General features: G+C 42.3%; 1 protein-coding gene across 2 annotated transcripts in view; it reads left to right on the plus strand.

Moving 5' to 3' along the window:
- Nucleotides 1–21,351, plus strand: part of ECT2L (epithelial cell transforming 2 like) — an 82,404-nt gene that overhangs the window by 1,860 nt on the left and 59,193 nt on the right. For both annotated transcript variants that reach the window (XM_043592459.1, XM_043592460.1), the window contains exons 2-4: nucleotides 9,146–9,237; nucleotides 12,289–12,415; nucleotides 13,569–13,681. In XM_043592459.1, coding sequence (XP_043448394.1) covers nucleotides 12,314–12,415; nucleotides 13,569–13,681 — 215 coding nt within the window. In that variant the 5' untranslated portion in view covers nucleotides 9,146–9,237; nucleotides 12,289–12,313. The remainder of the gene's footprint in view (nucleotides 1–9,145; nucleotides 9,238–12,288; nucleotides 12,416–13,568; nucleotides 13,682–21,351) is intronic.

Raw genomic sequence — 21,351 nt, forward strand, 5'->3', positions numbered from 1 at the left:
TTTTCTTTTTTTTTTTTTTTGCTAGGCATAGAGGTAGTAGTAGGTGAGTTGCTGAGTTCCTCATCAATATGCCAGTTGTAAAGGATAGTCGGCCATGAAAGAGAAATCGTATTTCCGGATTAACCCATAGCAGCCATAGATCCAATTTATTACACTCACTCTTTAGGAAAAATCCAGTATAATTTTTAAATTCAATAACCAACTATTCCCTGTATGACCTTGGATGGTTTTCTTTACCCTGTTTTTCTCCTCTGTAATCTAACTCCCAGGGTGAATGTGAGAAGGAGCTAGTGTGTGGGAAAAAGATTTACTAGCACAGTGCCGGTTAGAAGACCCACTCAAACAAAAATTAAGATAAATTTACCATTTGTTACATGGCTCCCTCCCCACTTTGATTTTGTAACAATCTCTATGTTGGATCTAGTTATAAATGAGAAGAGCCACAGATTGGGGTTTCCTATTTCATTACCTTCTGAGAACACACTTCAGAAACATTTAGAGCCCTTGTTTCGCAAGATAATGTAAGACAGAGATACCCAGTTGGTGTCATCCACACTGGGGCCTCAATTCCGTGGAAAACTGGGATATGAGCAAGGCAGTGAGTGGCTGGACCTTTACTTTTCCAGGAGTGACACGCTACTTTGTGTGCAAATAAGAGAAATCCTAAATGATCAAGGAAAAACTGCATGGGACAGTACTGTGGCTCTTGGAGAAAGGACACAGAGCAAAGATGAAAAATGGATGAGAATTTGGTTTTGTATACCTAGGTTTTGAGTCTCTCATGGTATTAGAAATAGTGGTGACTGCCATATTGTAAACATAATTCACAAGGAGTATTCTTGCCCCAGAATTCTCATTCCAAACGACTACCCTAAAATACTTCCCTTCCTTCCAATTTGCCGATGTTGTGAAAGAATGATCTGTCAGATGTACATATTAATTCGATTCTAAGCCTATTTTACCATCTAACTCACTTAATATAATGATGGGAATTACTAATAATATCCACATAAGTTGATAGATTGTCACAGCTGTGACATAGGTGTCAAATCCTAATAATCAGTGAAGGAATTTGGCTTTTTCTTAGCTAGTGACTTGCTTTTCAGCCCTTGAATTTGGAAAATTAGTAGATGCGAACAATTATTCCTTTACTCATTCAGCAAGTACTTGCCAAGTGCCTATTTGGTGCAAGTGCTAAGTGGTGGGCAGCTTCTAAATTGGCTCCCAACGACCCCAGCTTCCTGATAGTGATGCCCTTGTGAATCCTCTCCCCTCGAATGTGGGCTAGATTTGTTTCCAATGCAGGGGTTGCCAAATGTTTTATGTGAAGGGCCAGGTAGTAAATGTTTTTGGCTTTGTGGGCTATATGGTCTCTCACTCTCTTTCTCAATTACTCAATTCTTCCTGTTACAGTATAAAAGCAACCATGGACAATATGTAAATAAATGTGATTAGCTGTATTCCAATAAAACTATTTGCAAAAGTGGTTGGCAGGCTGAATATGGGCTGCTGACCACATTTGCTGACCTCTGTTCTGACTAATCAAAAAGTGATGCTGTGTTGCTTCTGGGATTCTGTTACACAAAGATGCCAATTTCCATCTTGCCTGCCGTCTTGCCCTTTAGCTTGTTCAGTGGGTGGAAACCAGCTGTCATTTTGTAAGCTAACAAGTTAGGAAGCTCACATGGGAGGGAAGCCTCCAGCCAAGAGCCTGCAAGGAACTGAGTCCCTGTTCCCGTGGTCTGTGGGAACTGAATCTTGCCAACAAACCACTTACGTGAGCCTAGAAGTGGATCCTTCCCCAGTTGAGCTTTTGGATGACCACAACCCCAACTGAAACATGGTTGTGAGAGACCCTGAGTCAAAGGACCCAGTTAAACCATGCCTTGTCTCCTGACACAGAAACTGTGAGACAATAAATATTTGTTGTTTTAAGCCACTAGGTTTTGGGACTCTTTGTTACGCAGCATTAGATAACCAACACGATAACCACATCACATAACCAATACGCACTATGACAGGTTCCTATAACAATGAACAAGGGAAATGCTGCATATTATTTCCCCCTCTTGGAGATTCACAGTGAGCATCATCATAGTACAGTTTCTATAACATCTTACAAAACAGAAACTTGTTTCATTGTGCTTAATCATTTCCTAAGCATATTTAACCATGGATCCTACTTTTCTGGGACATGATTATTAATATCATATGGAGCTACTATTTGGAAAAATATAAAATGCTGGAATATGAAAAGAAATCATTCAATTTAAAGAAGTAGTGATTGCCAGCATGCCATTTGTCCTCCGGTTGAATAATCAGCAAAAATGACATCTTAAAAGAATGTAAATAATCCCGTGGAAATTTCTATCTCTATCTCTAACTCTCTATTGGCATTTTTATCTCTATATTTATATCTCTGTATATGATATACTGTACTCATATATTTAAGTCCACCAGCAGAGATAGTGACTGTTCTTTCTGCAATGTTCTGCTTATTATATAACTCAGTAATCCCTTAACACAGAGGATAACAACGATTTTAAGAACTTGCTAAATAAAAACTCCTTATGTTGGCTCTTGGAGGGATTTCACATAACAACAGCTGGGCGTCTTAGGAAACTAAGGATTTGTTTTGATTTAATGTTGATTCAGAAGGAGGTATTTAATTTCCCACATTGCCATGAGGTTTTTATCTGAACAACACATTATTATACTGTAGTTTGCCAAGCACAGCATTGCTTTGCTTTACACATGAGGAAACTGAGGCTCAGAGACTAAATTACTTGTAAAGCTTTACTTGGGGGAAAGGAGGTCAGAGCAGGGATCCAAATTCAGTGTTGTCATGCTACGCTCTGTAATATTTCTAAAATTGTTCCTAATCTGGTACATGCCTTTCCAATATATTCATTTTTATTTTATTTTTTTTTTCAACGTTTATTTATTTTTGGGACAGAGAGAGACAGAGCATGAACGGGGGAGGGGCAGAGAGAGAGGGAGACACAGAGTCGGAAACAGGCTCCAGGCTCTGAGCCATCAGCCCAGAGCCCGACGCGGGGCTCGAACTCACGGACCGCGAGATCGTGACCTGGCTGAGGTCGGACGCTTAACCGACTGCGCCACCCAGGCGCCCCTCCAATATATTCATTTTTAAAACATGCTTCCATTTCTCACATGTGGTAAGAGGAGCCTGCAAATGTTTGTCTTATTCTCAAAATCTCCTGGTTCTCCCATAAAGTTTCTTCGGCTATGCCAGGACCCATTGTTCTCTCTCTTCTTGGGATTTATAGCAACAGAGGGTTGCTTAGAAACTGAGACATTTTCTGATGCTGGAATCCCAGCTAGAATTTCACTGCCAAGTGGTCATCCAATTTTTTTTTTTTTTTTTTTTTAATATCTCCAGTAATGGACTTAACCTCCTGAGACAGTTAAAGCCGCTGAAGCGGTTGTTTTCCCACTTAGACTGATCCAAAATCTGTCTCTCTGACATCACACATTGTTCTTAATTTTGTCTTCTGGGGGATCACAAACCATGTGTAATTGATTTTACATATAAAAAGCCTTCAGATAGTTGATGTGCGTGTGTGTATGTGTATAGTGTGGGAAAGGGGTCCAATTTCTTCTCTCTTCTTTTAAAACAGATACTCTGGTTTCTATAAATGGAAAAATCCATCTCTTCTTTGATTTATCATCTAACAAGTACCCATGTATACTGGAGTCTATTTTGGACTTTGTCTCCTGTTCCCCTGGCTTCGATATTTGTCTCCATACTAATGCCATGTGACATTATTACTACAGCTTTACAGTGAGTCTTCCTAGAAACATGTCTCTCTCCCTTGTTCTTCCAGACTGACTTGACTATTTGGGACCCTTTAAACCTCCATAAATATCTTAAAATCAGCTTTCCAAGTTCCACACACATACCACGATATCTCTTAGGATTTTTTTTAATTGAGATTGCGTTGAATTGGTGGATCCATTTGAGAAAACTAATGTCTTCATTCTTCCGAATTCTCTAATTCATGAATAAAACATATCACTCCATTTATCTTGGTTCTTTAAAAGTGTTCTTCAAAAAAATTTTATCATTTTCTTCATAAAGTTTGTACTTTTATTTTTTTCTCGATACTTAAGAGTGGCCTTGGGGCGCCTGGGTGGCGCAGTCGGTTGAGCGTCCGACTTCAGCCAGGTCACGATCTCGCGGTCCGTGAGTTCGAGCCCCGCGTCGGGCTCTGGGCTGATGGCTCAGAGCCTGGAGCCTGTTTCCGATTCTGTGTCTCCCTCTCTCTGCCCCTCCCCCGTTCATGCTCTGTCTCTCTCTGTCCCAAAAATAAATAAACGTTGAAAAAAAAAAAAGAGTGGCCTTTTATAAGTGATATCTTTTTAAAACTTCTTGATCAAAATAGAAGATGTAGGGACATCTGGGTGGTCCAGTTCGTTAAGCGTCTGACTCTTGATTTTGGCTCAGGTCATGATCTCCCAGTCCGTGAGTTCAAGCCCCACATGGGGCTCTGTGCTGACAGCACAGAGTCTACTTGGGATTCTCTCTCTGTCGCGCTCTTTCTCTGCCCCTCCTCCGCTCTCTCGTGCACTCTATTTCTCTCAAAATAAATAAATAAACTTAAAAAAAAAAGAAATAGAAGATGTAGAAAAATATGCGAATCGTATGTATGGAACTCAGTGAATTGTAAAGTGAACCCCACTGGGTCCCCATAGATCAGGGAGCAGCACCCCAGAGTCACCTCTTATGTTCCTCCCAGTCATACCCTCTCTGTCCTACCCAAAGGTAACTGCCATCTTAACTTCTAACACTGTGGCGTAGAACCGTGTATAAATTAAACCACACAAAATGTGGCATGCTGTTTCCAGCTTCTTTTGTTTAATGTCTTATGTGTATGATTCACACATATTGTGTGTAGCAGCAGATTGTTCATTGATATACAGCATTCTCGCACAGGGATACATGACAATATATTTATCCACTTGACTGCTGGGGAATGATTGTACCCTTTCCAGTTTGGAGCTATCTCATGTAGCTGTGAATGTGCTCGTGGATATGTTGGGTCCACATGTTCGTGTTTTTCTGTTGAGTCCATTGGAGGCACACGTTCAACTTTAGGAAATAATGTCAAACCGTTTTTGCAAAGCACTGACACCAGTTTGCACGTTCACCCGCTGTATGTGACTGTTCTGGATGCTCACCGGCATATGGCTCTGTCAGTCTGTGCTAGATAACAAACAGTCTCAGACCGAGGTAGCTTGAAACAGAAATCATTACTTTTCACGATTCTCTGGGTTTGCTGGCCTCGCCTGGCCAGTTCTTCTGCCTGTTATAGTTCGGGGGTCCTTCATATGGTTGCGTTCACTTGGGAGCTCAGTTGGAGCAGAATACCCGAGATGGCTTCATTCACACATCTGGTGCTTTGACGAGGGTGGCTGAAACAGCTTTGCGCTGGCTCAACCTCTGTCTCTCCAGATGGTCTCTCATCATTCTGTAATGTAGCTCGAGCTTATTTACATGGCAGCTAGATCCAAAGCGTACCAAACGAGAAACTGCGAATCTTCTTAAGGCCTAGGCCCAGAAGCCACACATCTTCACTTCATCAACATCCATCAACATCCTCTGCCTCTTGACGGAAGAACTGATATGCATACACAAGGATGGGAGCAATTTTTCCTGGCCATATGTGCAGACAATATACCCCGTTGTGCTCTCTGGCCACAACAATTCACGTGCCTTTTGCATGCAGAATACGTTTACTCCATCCCAGGACACCTAAAGTCTCATCCAATTATGGTACGAGGCTTGAAGTCTAATCTCTTGTGATCTGCATTAGGGCCAATTGCAAATGAGGCTCCGCGTCTGTGGCTTTTCTTGATCTGGAGACCTGTGAACCTGGCTGTCTCCCAGACACCCGCCTTATGCTGGTGACACACAAGAAGGGTAGTATTTCCTGTTCATAAAGACAGGAAACACAAGGCACATGGCAGTTGCTGACACAGCAACTCTGAAATTTAGCCAGGCCAGTTGCCCTGATTATTCCTCGACTGCATACAGTCCAGGTCTCCTCCTTGGGTGTGGCCTCCTATTCCATTGTCCTCAGCTCCTCTTAGTTCTGCACTACTGACTCTTGGCTTCACCTTCTGAATCATCCATCCTTTCCAATAAGAAATGATTTGTGGTTGGGGCGCCCGGGTGGCTCAGTCGGTTAAGCGTCCAACTTCAGCTCAGGTCATGATCTCACGGTTCGTGGGTCTGAGCCCCGCGTCGGGCTCTGTGCTGACAGCTCAGAGCCTGGAGCCTGCTTCAGATTCTGTGTCTCCCTCTCTCTCTGCCCCTCCCGTGCTCACGCTCTGTCTCTTTCTGTCTCTCAAAAATAAATAAATGTAAAAAAAGAAAAAGAAAGAAAGAAAGAAAGAAAGAAAGAAAGAAAGAAAGAAAGAAAGAAAGAAATGATTTATGGTTGTAATTGCCTAGCTTTCTCAGCCTGCTTTCTGCCTATAGAAAGTTGGTGTGTCAGAGACCATTGCAAAGTTTCTTGGTCCCTTTTCTTTCTAGCTGGTCATGCGTTCACCAGAACAGTCTTCTTTCTATGCACCTAATTATAATCTATTTTAATACAAGACCTCCTTCCACCAACCTCTAAGATAGACTCCTCTCTGCCTTGTGCTGTGATTCAAGGTGCTGTGGGGCAGTCTTTAAGATTCTTAGAAACTCATTTGTTTTCTTTGTATAACTTAAAATTTTTATTTATTTATTTTGAGAGAGAGAGAGAGAAAGGGGCAGAGGGAGAGAGAGAATCCCAAGCAGGCTCTGTGCTGACAGCAGGGTTCAAACTCATGAACCACAAGATCGTGACCTGACCTGAAATCAAGAGTCGGACACTTGACCAACTGAAGCACCTGGGGGCCCCAAAACTCTTTCATTTTCTAAATGAGAGGGTCAGTACCATTGCAAACCTTTTAAAGACCTTATAAAGGAAGTCTTTGAAATGAGACCTTTATTATTTTGAGACTTTTTTCTAGCCGAAGATACTGTATTAGATGTTCTTTATTTCCACTAAATTCTACCCCAAAACAAAACCGATCTTTCAGATCATTTCGTGTCTCCCTGACTGCATGATCTGCAGCTAAAAAAATCGATTAGCCTTTTCTACATCCTGCTTAGAATCTCTTTAGTCAGGTCTACGTATTCCTTGGTACGTTTTCTATTGTCCGTACTAACACAGACACCAGCGTCACTAAACGTTTCACTGCCACATAACACAGTCACCATTTGCCTGGCCTTTCGTAGCAGCTCCACTGCTCTTCTGCCTCTACTAACGGTCTGCTGACCACCCGTCCACTTTCCACACACTGCCTGTTCCTAAAGTCAATGCCCTATGCCCTCAGTTATGTTATGGCCACACTGTACTTCCGGGTACCAACTTCTGTATCAGTTGTTAATGCTGAATAACAAACCAACTTCAAACATAGGGCCTTAGCCCAATAACCATTGATTATTTCTCCTGAGTCTGGGGTCAGTGGGGCCCAACTGGATAGCTGTTTTGTTCCACGTGTTGCTCACTAGAATGTTCCTTTCTCCACCGCTCTGCATGCCACCTCTCTCACACATCAAGTGACCATATATACGTGAGTCTGTTTCTATTGGTTTGTCTGTTCTTCTGCCAATATCTCATGCTGTTCTTTAGGGTAGCTTTATCACGAGTAAGTCCTAACATCATAGAGTAAGTCTTACCACTTTGCTCTTTTTTTTTTTTTCAATTTCTCTCTCTTTTTTTTTTTTATAGAGAGAGGGCATGTGAGCAGGGAAGGGGATGGGGGGAGAGAGAAAGAGAGAGAGGAGAATCTTAAGCAGAGTCCATGCTCAGTACAGAGCTCAAAGTGGGGCTTGATCCCCTGACCCTGGGATCATGACCTGGGCTGAAATCAAGAGTCAAACGCTCAACTGACTGAGCCACCCAGTCACCCCTTCTTTGTTCTTTTTGAAGTTGTCTTTGCTATTCTTGATACATTGCATTTCCATACACATTTCATAATGAGTTTGTCGAACACACACACACACACACACACACACAAGCTTCTGGTTTTGACTGAGATCATAGAAATTAATAGGTTAATTTTGTAGAACCAACACCTGTACATATGTATGCTCTTATTTAGATCTTGAGAGTTTTCTCTTGATAGGATGTTTAGTATTCTATGTGGAATATTTGCCCCTCACTGAACTTAAATTGGATTTTTAAAAATTATTACAAATGATATACTGTTATTTATAAGGGTTTGTTGTTAGTATACAGAAATACAGATTTAAAATTTTTTTTTAACATTTATTCATTTTTTGATAGAGAGAGACAGAGCGTGAGTGGGGGAAGGCAGAGAGAGAGGGAGACACAGAATCCAAAGCAAGCTCCAGGCTCTGAACTGTCAGTACAGAGCCTGATGTGGGGCTCGAACTCCCAGACCTTGAGATCATGACCTGAGCTGAAGTCGGACACTTAACCGACTGAGCCACCCAGGTGCCCCCAGAAATACAGATTTTTAAATGTTGCTCTTATACACAGCAACTTTGCTAAGCTTATGCATTAAATCTGATAATTTATCTGTAGATTCTTTGATATTTTTTTACATACAGTTATGCCATTAATAAGTAATGACAACTTTTACTTTTCTTTTTAAATTAGTATACATTTTATTTTCTGCTTTTATTGCATTGGAGAGAACCTCCAGGATAATACTGAATAAAGGTAGTAGTAGCAATCAGAAGGAAAGTTTCAAACATTTCACTCTTAAGTTTAAGTTTGCTGTGTTTCTTATAATACATCCTTATTTGGATTACTAAATTACCTTCAAGTTCTAGTTTGCTAACATTTTGTTGTTATTGTTAGGAATGGATGCTGAAGCTTAGTAAATGCACTTTGCATACCTACTGAGATCATTATATAATTTTTCTCCTTTGTTTTATGAATGATAAGAAGTACATTGATTTTGTAATACCAAACCAAATTTACATTCCAAGAATAAATCCAACTTGGTGGTGATATGCTATCTTTTTATATATTGCTGGGTTTGGTTTTCTAAGATTTTGGTTAGGATTTTTGCATCTATGTTTATGATAATAAACTTATAATATTTCTCTTTCAAGGTCCTTATTGGGTTTTGTTATCAAGGTTATGCTGACGTCATTAAAGGACTTGGAAATAATTCCCACTTGTTTCATTCTCTGGAAGATTTTGTGTAAGTTTACTGTTATTTCTTTCTTAAATCTTTGGTAGATACAAATATTGGTTCCAGGAGCAAGATGCTGCCATAGCAACAGCAACACATTCCAAATTACGTGGTGTTAACATCCAGTCTGGCAGCATGAAACTGTTATTGGACACTTGGAACGATGTCAATCCACGTTATACAGCGGAAAAAACACTTGCAAAACTATAGTTTTGAATAGCGTAAATGGCTTGTACTTTATGCAGAGAGGTAGAAAATGAATGTTCTTAGAATGAATTTGTTACTCCTGGCTGCATTTGCTGAGGTACCTACCAGAAATAGAGGAGCTCAGAGAATATTTGGCTAGTTTGCAAGCAGGAATGTAAAGGAATTCAGAGACGGCCAAAAACTCAGGTACTTGCTAGGTTAGAAGATGGAACCGATTCACATCTTCAACTAGTAAAGAAACAATTGAGAAGGCCTGTCAGCAACAGATGCTGCTTAGTGGAAGGACCAAGCAAGAGTATGGGGTTAGGATCTCTGAATGGAACAAGGTGAAAACCCGCAAGTACTTTCAGTTGGAAAAAGATCTCAGGGAAGAAAGACTTAGGGTTGGGCTCTTCCCAAAGAAGCCTGATAGGCTCAAAATCCTTGCAATTAAATTCAGAGAGAGAGGGGGAGAGAGGGAAATGCCTCTAAACAATGGTAGAATATAAGAATAGAACACTGCCTGGAATCAAAGCATAACTTAGAGTAGATTTTGAGAAAGTAGTACCGTCAAAGAAATCACTGACATGGCCTGAAAGAGAATGCGATTGTTTGAGACTAAAAATGATAACTGGGCCCCAGCCTCGCACAGCAGGATTTCGGACTTGCTGTGGATCAGTTATTTTATATGTCATTCTTCTCCTTTCCAAATGGGAATGTTTATTGTGGTTATCCTTTCCCTGCTCTACCATTGTATGTATAGGAGCTAGGGCCAACCTATCTTTAGAGATTGCTAGAGCATGAGGAGCTATATCTGGATCTGTAGAGACTGTTGTGAATCATCCACATCTTCTGGGATCTGAACTAAAAATACTGATGAGGTGGCACTTCTGGGTTGTGTCCGTTAAGAAGTGGGCGACCATGTTCTACATGTGGAAAAAGAAGAGAACTGACCCAAAGGGTGAACTGAGATAGATTGTATGACGGCTCATGCTGTTGTATGATCCCCCCTGCTGGAGAGTAGGCTGGACCGAGTGACCTGTCCTGACTAACAGCAAAAGCGATGGTATATCACTTCTGAGATTGGGTTACCAAGAAGCTGGCTTCTCTCTTGCGTGCCCTCTCTTGCTTTCTTATTTGCTCTGATGGAAGCCAGCTACCATATGAACTTCCCTGTGGAGAGGCCCATGTGGCAACTAAGACAAGAGAGGCCTTCAGTCCAACAGTCCATGAGCAACTGAATCCTGCGAACAACCACATGAAAGAGATTCACATCCTTCAAATGAGCCTGGAGTCCTAGCCAATCCCTTGACTGCAGCTTTATGAGAAACCCTAAAGCAGAAATACCTTTTATGGCCTTAACTGTGTCCCCCCAAATTTCATGTGGGAGCCCTAACCTCCAATGTAACTATATTTGGAAACAGAGCCTATAAAGAGGTAATGAAAATTAAATGAGGTTATAAGGTGGGACCTTAATCCAGCAGGACTGATATTTTTAGGAGGACAGGAAGAGACACCAAAGATCTCTCTCTCTCTCTCTCTCTCTCTCTCTCCCTCTCCCTCTCTCTCTCTCTGCTGCCTACCCATTGTACTCGTTATATGTACGCAGAAGAAAGGCCCGGTACGAACACAGAGAGGAGGTGGCTGTGTCCAAGCCAAGCACGCAGGTGTCACTAGAAACCAGCTCTGACAGCACCTTGATCGTGGACATCTAGCTTCCAGAATTGTGAGAAAATAAATTTTTGTTGTTCTTCAAGACACTCACTTTGTGATATTTTGCTATGACAGCCCCAGCAGACTGATTAGGTACTCTACTATGCTGTGCCTCGATTCCTGACCCCAGTTGTTTTGAGCTGTTAAATTTTGGGATGCAATGAATCCATTGCGATGGATGACTGATACATTACGCTAAGTTTATTCTCTATGTCCTCATTGTGTCCTCAAAAGATAGACAGGTAGAATGCCCTCTTTAAGCCCTTCAGATTACTGCTTTCCAGGGAAAGAAAAAGCAGTATTCCTGGTTGGTAGAGCATCATCCCAATTTCTGAGCCATTTTCCCAGAAAAGTGAAAAACAACTCTGATTTAGATTCACGTTTGGGTACAAACAGATGAGGACAGAATAAACTGCAATGCCTTGGAGTTCATGAACTCCCTGTGCATATTTGTATGGATTATCTTCCACAGGGATGTATATATACACGTGTATATATATATATGTATAATATGTATATATACACACATAATTTGCTGTAATTTTATCTAAATAAATATATAGATGTATGGGGCACCTGGGTGGCTCAGTCAGTTAAGCGTCCGACTTCAGCTCAGGTCAAGATCTCACGGTCTGTGAGTTGAGCCCCGCGTCGGGCTCTGTGCTGACAGCTCAGAGCCTGGAGCCTGCTTCAGATTCTGTGTCTCCCTCTCTTTCTGCCCCTCCCCCAGTTGTGCTATTTCTCTCTCTCTCTCTCTCTCAAAAATGAATAAATGTTTAAAAAATTTAAATAGGGGCGCCTGGGTGGCGCAGTCGGTTAAGCGTCCGACTTCAGCCAGGTCACGATCTCGCGGTCCGTGAGTTCGAGCCCCGCGTCAGGCTCTGGGCTGATGGCTCAGAGCCTGGAGCCTGTTTCCGATTCTGTGTCTCCCTCTCTCTCTGCCCCTCCCCCGTTCATGCTCTGTCTCTCTCTGTCCCCCAAAAAATAAATAAACGTTGAAAAAAATTTTTTAAATAAAATAAAATAAAAAATTTAAATAAATATATAGATGTCAATGAATGACAGAAATTATTATAATTCCCATGATGACAACATTAATATATTGGATGTTTCTAGGTGATCTTAATTAAGCCTCTATTGAAATGAATGTATATATCTTAGGGCTGGAAGAAAATAATTTGCTGAGATGTCAGCTCAGGATTCTTCTAGAAAAACTCTGGAAATGGAGTGCTTTCACACAAGATTCAGTGCCTGGACACCTTTCAGCAACAAGTCATTAAATAGAGAGGTAAGTTAGATATTCTGGAATAAAAGAAGTTTAATTTGTAGGGCTGATTTTACTGTGACATTCGGAGTCTCATGTCACCGTATTTAAAAAAAAAACAAACAAAACTCTGAAGAATTTAGTTTTGGAGTCACTTCAAACAAAAACAAACTTCTATTTGTCGGCCCCAAGACAGTCTCTTCTCCCTCCAGTCTCCAACTCCTACTTTATGAGGAGCCCCAAGGTCTGCCTCCCCTTTCCCCTGTACCTCCAGGGACAAAAGAGAAGCCTCCAGAAAACACTGTGTGCTGGGGAGAAGAAAAGAGGAGGTGCTTTGGTGGTGTTCGATATGGAGAGTATTCATGTATAATTAATTCTCTGTGTATTTCTTTAATCCTCTCTTGTCAGTTCAGTCCAATGGCCCGGGGATGCCCCTCCTTTGAAAGGTGGTGCAGGAAGTAGTTACTGACTGGCTTAGGCAACTCTGTCAATCATTAACGGCTGATAGCTCATGCGTGGTTCAGGCCTGTTCCAAGGGAAGGAGACTAGCCGGGCTAAGGCCAAAGCCTGACCCAGTAATAAAGCCAGTGAGTTTGTATATATCATCTGAGCAAAGCTGGACCGACACCCAGGTTTGGGGGGGGGGGGGGTCCTTGGCGTATGTCTTCCTTGGAGACACGTCTAACAATGGCTACTTAGCAATATTTATTAACTCTTGTTTTGGTGAGGGTTATAAAGATGTAGAACTGTGGGTTAGTAAAATCATACCTACTTAAAATGGCCCTGTTGTTTTCACTATTCAAGTGTAGCCTGTAGGTGTTTTCAAGATGAAATGTTTGGCGTCTGTTTCCCCAGGCCACATTGGTTTAGGTAGAAACAAGAGCCAGGATTCATTACCTCTTTGTTCTCCAGAGAGGCCCTCCTCGGGGCCCCACTGTAATTATATCTCCTGGCCAGCCTTTCCCACCAGCCCACCCAACAAGCCTGGGCTTGTCTCTCTATCCCCAGATAAAAGCAGTTGAAGCGGAAGGGATAGACCTTTGCTACACAGTGAAAGTGCTTCGCTAACTGTAATGTGCTATGCAAATATTAGCCATGAGGTTGGTAGACTGTCTAAGGATTGCTTAGCAACTTAGATTGAACTATACAGGAAAATGACATTTTCTCTCCCTTATAGCTCTTTCAGGAAAGAGTTGCTCTTATAAGTCATTGGTTTGACCTCTGGACTAACAAGCAACGTCAAGAATTCTTATTCACGATTTTTTTACGATGCACTAAATCACAGTTAAGGTAAATGTAGCCCAAGGATGTAATCATCATTGGTTCTTAAAGGAAGATAAAATATAGTAAAATGTTTATATAACCTTTAAGGGTTTCTTTTTTTTTCTTTCCCTTAGAAAGAACAAATAAAGCGACTGGTATTTTAAGGTTTATAAACAGAATCTTCTAATGCTGCTTTCTCCTTGAGGATAAAATGGAGCCTTGGAGGGCTATAACACCTCCACACCACAGTGAGATGTTTAGCTTTTGCAAACATCAGAGACTTCAGCCAGTGAATTTTTAACATTCTCTTAGTATATTAAATTCTCCTTAGAAGGGAAGGATAATATATGTCAAGTAGATATCTGGTACACAGGCGGTCCATAAATAATTGTTACCTGAACAACGGATCTGAAATGAAAGGATCTGAAAAATATCCGAGGAGTGACCAGGAAAGTAACATTTAGGAATACGGGCAAGAATGGTTAACGATAGTCGCCACCGATTGCCAATGGCTTCTTGTTCTTTTCTTGCCCTTGCCTCCTATGTCTGTTATTTGCTTTGAAATACTCCAGCAGAGATGGTGTGATATTTGAATGCACTGGTTGAAATTACATACAGGAACAGTTAGTGTTTTGATCAGGATTTAATGCTCTAAGCGTGATTAGCTAGCACTGTTACTGGAAAGGTCACAATGTCTCAGTTATTACAAGATACTTTGCTAGTTAGCATAGCACATATCAGACATGAGTTATTATCGGAGCAACCAGTGGCTTATTCATTTGTCAGATGAACGGTAGAAATGGATTCTTTGGAGAAATTAAAGGTATTTAGATGTGGGACTGAAAATATTCTAGAGAGCCCTCTGACACGCCTGTTCCTGGCTGAAGAATCCAGCCAGCCCAGTAGCAGGTGCTTGTAAGACTTTATCCCCAGATCAATGGCCTTGCCAGTCTGGGGGTTTCTGGTAGCCTGAGGCTAGCAATGAGGGTAATAGTAGAATCTCGCTTCCGGAACATTGCACTTTCTCAACTGAGCAAACCTTTCACCCAAAGGACAGAGAGCTGGGACTCCTTCAAGCCCATAGAGGAGACTGTATGAAGTGCTTGGGGGTTGTTTACTAGGTTTGTTTAGGGAAACTGTAGGTATAGCAACGTTCGGTGTTAGTTGTTTTCACTACAGCCTGGTGGTGAGGTTGTTGGGAGAGGCGAATCTCTGAACTGCTGAGGTAGCTACCAAAAAGCGCCAGAGTTGTGCAAAACCGGACTGGCCTATTTTAATTTGTAATACCTGCCTTCCCCCCTTTCTCACACTTCCTCCTGCCTGTCTCTTTTCAGTCAGCCATTTCTTCTCTCCTACCTGCTTGCTCACCTGCTCTCCTGCGTACCCTCGCCTGCATCCGTGGGTGCACAGTGGTTTGTCCACAGACGGTCCCCGATGGAGTCACCAAGTCACCGGAGGGAGGCAAGCACCTTCCTGGCCGTGTTGAAAAAGGCTGCAAAAACAGGCCACAGACAAATAAGCTCTTTAGTCAATGCTTAAAAATCAGGGAAGGGAACTTTTTATGGGAGTCATCGGCTGGGTTTCCTTTTAGTCCAACTTTACAGCTTTCAAGATAAAATAATAGACCAAACCCCAAGTCCAAAATTGCTTGTTCTCTTGTTCTTGTTCATCATGTTCTCTTCTCATGTATCATAAACCACGCAATTTTAGCTGTAACCACTGGAGGTCAATAGAGATCTTGTGGTATATTTTGAGGCTCATTAACATTAGGCCTGACATTTTGTCACTGGAAGTCGTAGCCTTTGTCTGGTACCTGAGTTTTTACTATGGCATCAGGATATGGGACTAATCTGCTCAGTGGAATTACTTTGCCTTGTTTCATAGTAGCTGCATTTCTGCAGAGAGCTGTGTAGGTTTCATAGTTTCATATGAAGCTATTCATATGAAACATATTCTGGGCTGCTGCTTTTAAGGGGAAGTTGTATGTCAACTTCTGGTCTCTAGATTTGGCATCCTGAACCCATCTTTAATTTGTAGTGGTGGTTTTGTTGCTGAACATCAATTAGTTTATTCCCCAAAATTTAGATTTTTTTTTTTTAATTTATTTCAGTGAGAGAGTGTGAGCAAGCAGGGGAGAGGGGCAGAAGGAAGGAGAGAGAGAGAGAGAGAGAGAGAGAGACAATCAATGCAAAACTCAAACCCACGTGACCCTGTGATCACGATCTGAGGTGAAATCAAGAGTCAGATGCTCAACCAAATGAGCCACCCAGGTGCCCCTGGATTAAGTCTTTCTTCCTCTCTCTTTGGGTCAGCCATGTCTCCTCTCCTGCTAACATCTACAGAAACTATTTGCTCATAGTCTAATCCAATTCGAGTTATGCTTGATTTTAATTAAATGTAAAAGCCCAATTCATTTTAGTCTTTCAAGTCAGCGCAATTGACTTTCTTTTAGACATCTTTATTGATACAGAATTCACATGCAATAAAAGTCATCATTCAAAAGGTACAAGTCAGTGGTTTTAGTATATTCACAGAGTTGTGTAAACACTACCACAATCTAAGTTTAGGGCATTTTCAACACCCCCGAAAGAAACTTCCTACCCATTAGCAGTAACTTTCCATCTCCACCCCCAGCACTGGGCAACCGTGAAATCTACTTTCTGTTTCTATAAATTGCCTTTTCTGTACTTTTCATATAAATACAGTCTTACAACACGTGGTCTTCTGTGACTGGCTCTGTTCTTGTATTGTTGTTAAATAACAAAATGCAACCAAGCCAATGGGCGGCACCCATTTAGCAAGTGGAGCTGGACTCTGAGAGGAGTTGTACAAAACAAAATGGAAGGAAAGCTTTTATGGTTGGAAGGTGGGGGTAAGAAAGCTATTAGCAAAAGAAAAGGATTGTTCCAAACAAGGCTGTTTGCTAGGGGAAAGAAAAAGCAACAGGTCTTATCACGTAGATTGCCTCATCTTTCTTCGGGGGATAGAGACTGTGTACCAGACTTGCTGGTGCAGATGGGAAGAAAAATTTTCCTGACTGACCGGTTAAAGCCCCATTTCTGGGGGAGGCTGAAACTGCAATTATTGGGTATTAAGCCGCGGTCTGGCAACTCGGTCTAAGTGACACCATTTGGGGCCCGTGATTTTCTTTGTTCAGCCAATGTTCCCAAGGGTCATCCATTTTGTAGCAAATATCAGTACTTCTTTCCTTTTTGTCGTTAAATAATATTCCATGGATGGATAGTCCATATTTTATTTACCCATTCCTAAGTTGATGGACATTTGTGTTGTTTCCACATTTTGGCGATTGTGAATAATGCTAAGAACGTCTGTGTGCATGCAGGCTTTTCTAGATGGATGTCTTTATTTCTTTTAGGTCTCTACCTAGAAATGGAACTGCTGGGTCAAATAGTGACCATGCAATCAACTTTTGGTTGTTAAATATTTCTTTTGAACCCTATTTATTCTTATAGTCCCTGTTCCCCCACCACTGAATAAGCTTATGGATGCATGAGAGAATTTAGCATTGCTTGAATGTCTGAAGTATTTATATGTAAACCGGGCTGTATTGGTACAAACCCCGTTTTCAAGGCAGAGGAGCCATTGTTTAGATGTTTTGTTTTATAATTCTGAATAATTTTGTCTTAATGGAAGCAGTCACAGTTATAAAGGTATTAAATAGGATATTGTGGAACTGTGTTGTCACAATTTTCTTTGAAAGTTTTTTCTTAATCTCAGTGAGGTAAGATTTTTCTTTTCTGTGCTAACATATATTCCACATTGTTCAGATTTAAGAAGATTTCTTTTAATGCTTTTATTTATATTTGAGAGAGAGCAAGACAGAGTGTGAGCAGGGGAGGGACAGAGAGAGAGGAGAACACAGAATCCGAAGTCAGCACAAAGCCTGGCGCGGGGCTTGAACCCACAAACCGTGAGATCATGACCTGAGCCGAAGCCAGATGAAGCTTGACTGACCCACCCAGGCGCCCCTTAAGAAGATTTCTTAAATGGAGTTTCATGATATTTAAGACATTTTTCAAAGGTTCAGCTTCTTAAACCATCACTCTGGCAAGTTCTTCCTCACCTCAACTCTAGTGGCCCCTCTCCTGGGACCTTTCCTGCACATCTTCCACCCCCAGCAATGTTTACAAACCTCTATCATGGCATTTCCCCCAGTATATTATGCTTATATGACCACGTGTCTAAAAGCTTCCGTTAATGTCATCCCCTGCTGCTCGATTAGGCTGACTTTTCCTATGACTCCCAAAAGGACACTGGGCTGTCTGCGTCTGTCCCTCAAAGAATCCCATGAGAAGTTTGCCTCTGGTCTCCTAGCCACACTGGTGGGACCGGTTTCTAATTGCCCCGACTCAGCAGCAGGCAACGCCCCACACAAAGGCCTTTCATTCCAGGGCTAGAGCTGTTCAAACCTGTAACTTTCCCCGGTGGGTCCTTGGGGCGACATTCACGCAAGTGCAATCCCAAGACACAGATGGACTGTCTTCTTCTGTGTGTGTGCATGTGTGTGTGGGTGGAGAGGGAGGACATGAACAGCGAAGGATTCACTCTCATCATGTGTGTCCATCACAGCCGACCAGAAATGGGGTGGTCCAGAAAAATGTACAGTCAAGAGAGAATACCCCCCACACTCACCTCCCTGCACCCACCCCCTCTTTCCAAGCGGCCCGTGGGAGAGCTCAGGCCAGGATGTCTATCCCATCTGTGAATGTGAGGAAATCTGGTGTATGCATTTCCCAGAGATGATGCATCTAGGTTAAATTTGAATTCAGAACAGCCCCATCACTCTGAGTTCCTGAGCACCCATTTGAAAGGAGACTGTTTCTGTGTGGAGGTAGCAGAGAGCATATTCAAAGGCCCACTGGGTTTCTAAATATCCAAGACGAGTCTGGAAATCTGGTTCCTCCTGAGTCTTCTCTCTCCTCAGCCCCAGGTTTTGGACATGCTCCCATCCTGTCACATAGATCACATGGTCATGGATAACCATCATTTGTCACTGGGGCAGTTTTTAGAAGTGGATGAAGCTAAGAAGGAAAACCCTTGAGTTTTATTGGGTGGGGATGGGGACAGAGGGAGAATGGATGGTGAGAAGGTCATTGGCTTATGCTAGGCAAAGCCTGTGCGCTTGAAATTCTCACTTCCCATTTTGTAAGTGGTACCACTCTTCTATGGTGGTGCCACACTTTAAAAGGTTTAACTTGTCTTCACAGCACTTAGCACCACCTGACATTATGTTATATACAGTGCTTGCTTACTTACTGTGTGTCCCCTCCACTAGACTGTAGCTCTGTGAGGGCAAGAACTTTTTCTGGTGACTCTCTGTGTCCCTAACATTTAGAACAATACTAGGTACACAGCAGCCACTGGGTAAATGCTTGCCGAATGAAGAGATCCTAAACACTCCTAATTACAAGAATAGCAAAAAAATGATCAGAACAACTTTTTCATTTGCTAGCTCCCTGGGAGGAAGGAACTTTTCAAGATATTCCAAGTTCTCAAGTATGGGCGATTACTAATACTTTGCTTCGCTCTAGACTTTTCACTATTGAATTAACTCAAGACTCCTATAAAACAATTCCAGAAGGAACTTTGCACAGTAATAATACCCAAGGGTGGCATGTCACACAACTCCGGGGGTGCTGTTTCACACTGTCATCTGTGTTAATGGCACCTCCTGAAGTCGTCCATTGCACAATTTCCCAAATGCCGCAGCCCTGATAATTAACGCTACCGGCCGTTTATAAGGCACATGATATTAGCTTCCACAGCTACCAAGAATCCTATTACTTCTGTGTAGGGGGAGTGAAATTCCCAGAAAAATCATAGGAAAATGGAGAAAGGTTTTAAGAGAACATTTGTCTCTGTTCTGTATTGAAGAATCTGTTCAGGAAATGTCCAGGAGGGTTACGGCAGAGTAAGCATAGAGGTGGCTGCACACGAGCCCTAAGTAGGCTAGCAGGTCTTAGGAACAGAAGAAGAAAACCCCAAGTGCACAGTAAGCATTCAGTGGATGTTTGTCATCTTTCCTCCTGTTCTCCCGGTGTATTCTTTTGATGTCATGGTTAGAATGCTTTCAGGTGCAAATAACAGAAATGGAATTCAAACCAGCTTCAGAAGAAACGGGAATGCCTTGACTTAAGATTGGTCTAGCTTCAGGCCGGGAGAGATCCTTGGATTCAAACAATGTCACCCAGGCCGTGGGGCCTGCCTGCCTGCCCCCCTACTCCCCCCACCCCCACTGCCTTCTCTTAGCTCTGCTTCCCTTTGTCTGTTGCATAAAACTGAAACAGTAAGTGCAAGACCCTCGTGCAGGAAATTATAAACTTGTGTTAAAGGACAGTTAAAAACAAAAACTGAAAAGAAGATGTGCCATGTTTAAAGATGCCCATTGTCTTGAAATTAGTCTTAAAGTTCAGGTCAGTCCTAGTGCAAGTTCCCAAATAGGATACTCTTATGGACCTCGAGAAACTGATTCTAAAGCGAATCCAGAAAATAAAACGGATAGCGACAGGGGCGCCTGGGTGGCTCAGTCAGTTAAGTGTCTGACTGTTGATTTCAGCTCAGGTCACGATGTCAGGGTTCATGGGACTGAGCCCCGTGTCAGGCTCTGCAGAGACAGTGGGGAACCTGCTTGAGATTTCCTGTCTCTCTCTCTCTCTCTCTCTCTCTCTACTCCTCCCCAGCTCACATGCGCATGCTCTCTCTCAAAATAAAGAAATAAAACTTAAAGAAAATGGATACCAACAGTTAAGAAAAGTATAAATATAAAGGAAAAAAAGGAGTAAGAGTTATATTACCAGATATTAAAACCACATTTACCCCTTTAAGAAATACCTGTAGTCAGATCTCAAGTATAGAGGGGAGCAAGGACAGAGGCAAGTAAGAACTCTGAACTAAAGGGGCAACCCGTAAAGGTTGGGTAGATCAGACGCCTGGGCAGCTACATAGATGTTTTCTTTCTTTGGTGCCTGTTTAGTGGGTGAGACACTGTTGATTACCCGCGTGCCATCACCATTGCCTGTTTCTTCTCCATATTCCTGACAGAGGCCCTTCTCCCCAGGCATTATGTGTTTCGGAGGTGGCTTGTCACCCTGCCCCACCAAGGGCGAGTCAGGCTTGGACAGGTTCACGATGATTCCACCCCCTTGGTGGCGTCTGGATTATGAAAGGGCACGTAGGCACTAATTCTGCCTAAGGACACATGGCGAGTGGCTGCTAGAGAGCTTCTGGAAGAGTTTTCTTAGCTCTCAAAGGGACTTAAATAGGGGCTTGAGGAAGGGACACGCCCTTTCCATCTGTGGTTCCTGTTGTGTGAGGATAATCGCTCACTTTGTTAGTCATTCGGAAATCACCTCAGGGAATGAGCCTAAGGACCAAAGCAAAGTACTGAGGAGGCAAAGTGAAAATATGGAAGATTCTGGCCTTTGATGACCTCATTGAGTCCTTGAATTCACTAACCCTGGAGCTGCCCTGATTTTCCTTATTGCTTAAGTGAAAGGAAGATAAATAGGTTTAATATGGCCCATAATGATCCATTTATCCAGTCGTCCCTTCTCTGGTCACATCAACCCTCTGGAATTTAGCTGTGAACCAGCTACCTTTAGAAAAATAAAATGCATCGAAAGCTCAACTGACGCTCTTTACACATGGGAGAGAGCCAATTAGATTCCCGTGCAGGT

The sequence above is a fragment of the Prionailurus bengalensis genome, chromosome B2 (assembly GCF_016509475.1).
Source record: "Prionailurus bengalensis isolate Pbe53 chromosome B2, Fcat_Pben_1.1_paternal_pri, whole genome shotgun sequence".
NCBI lineage: Eukaryota > Metazoa > Chordata > Mammalia > Carnivora > Felidae > Prionailurus > Prionailurus bengalensis.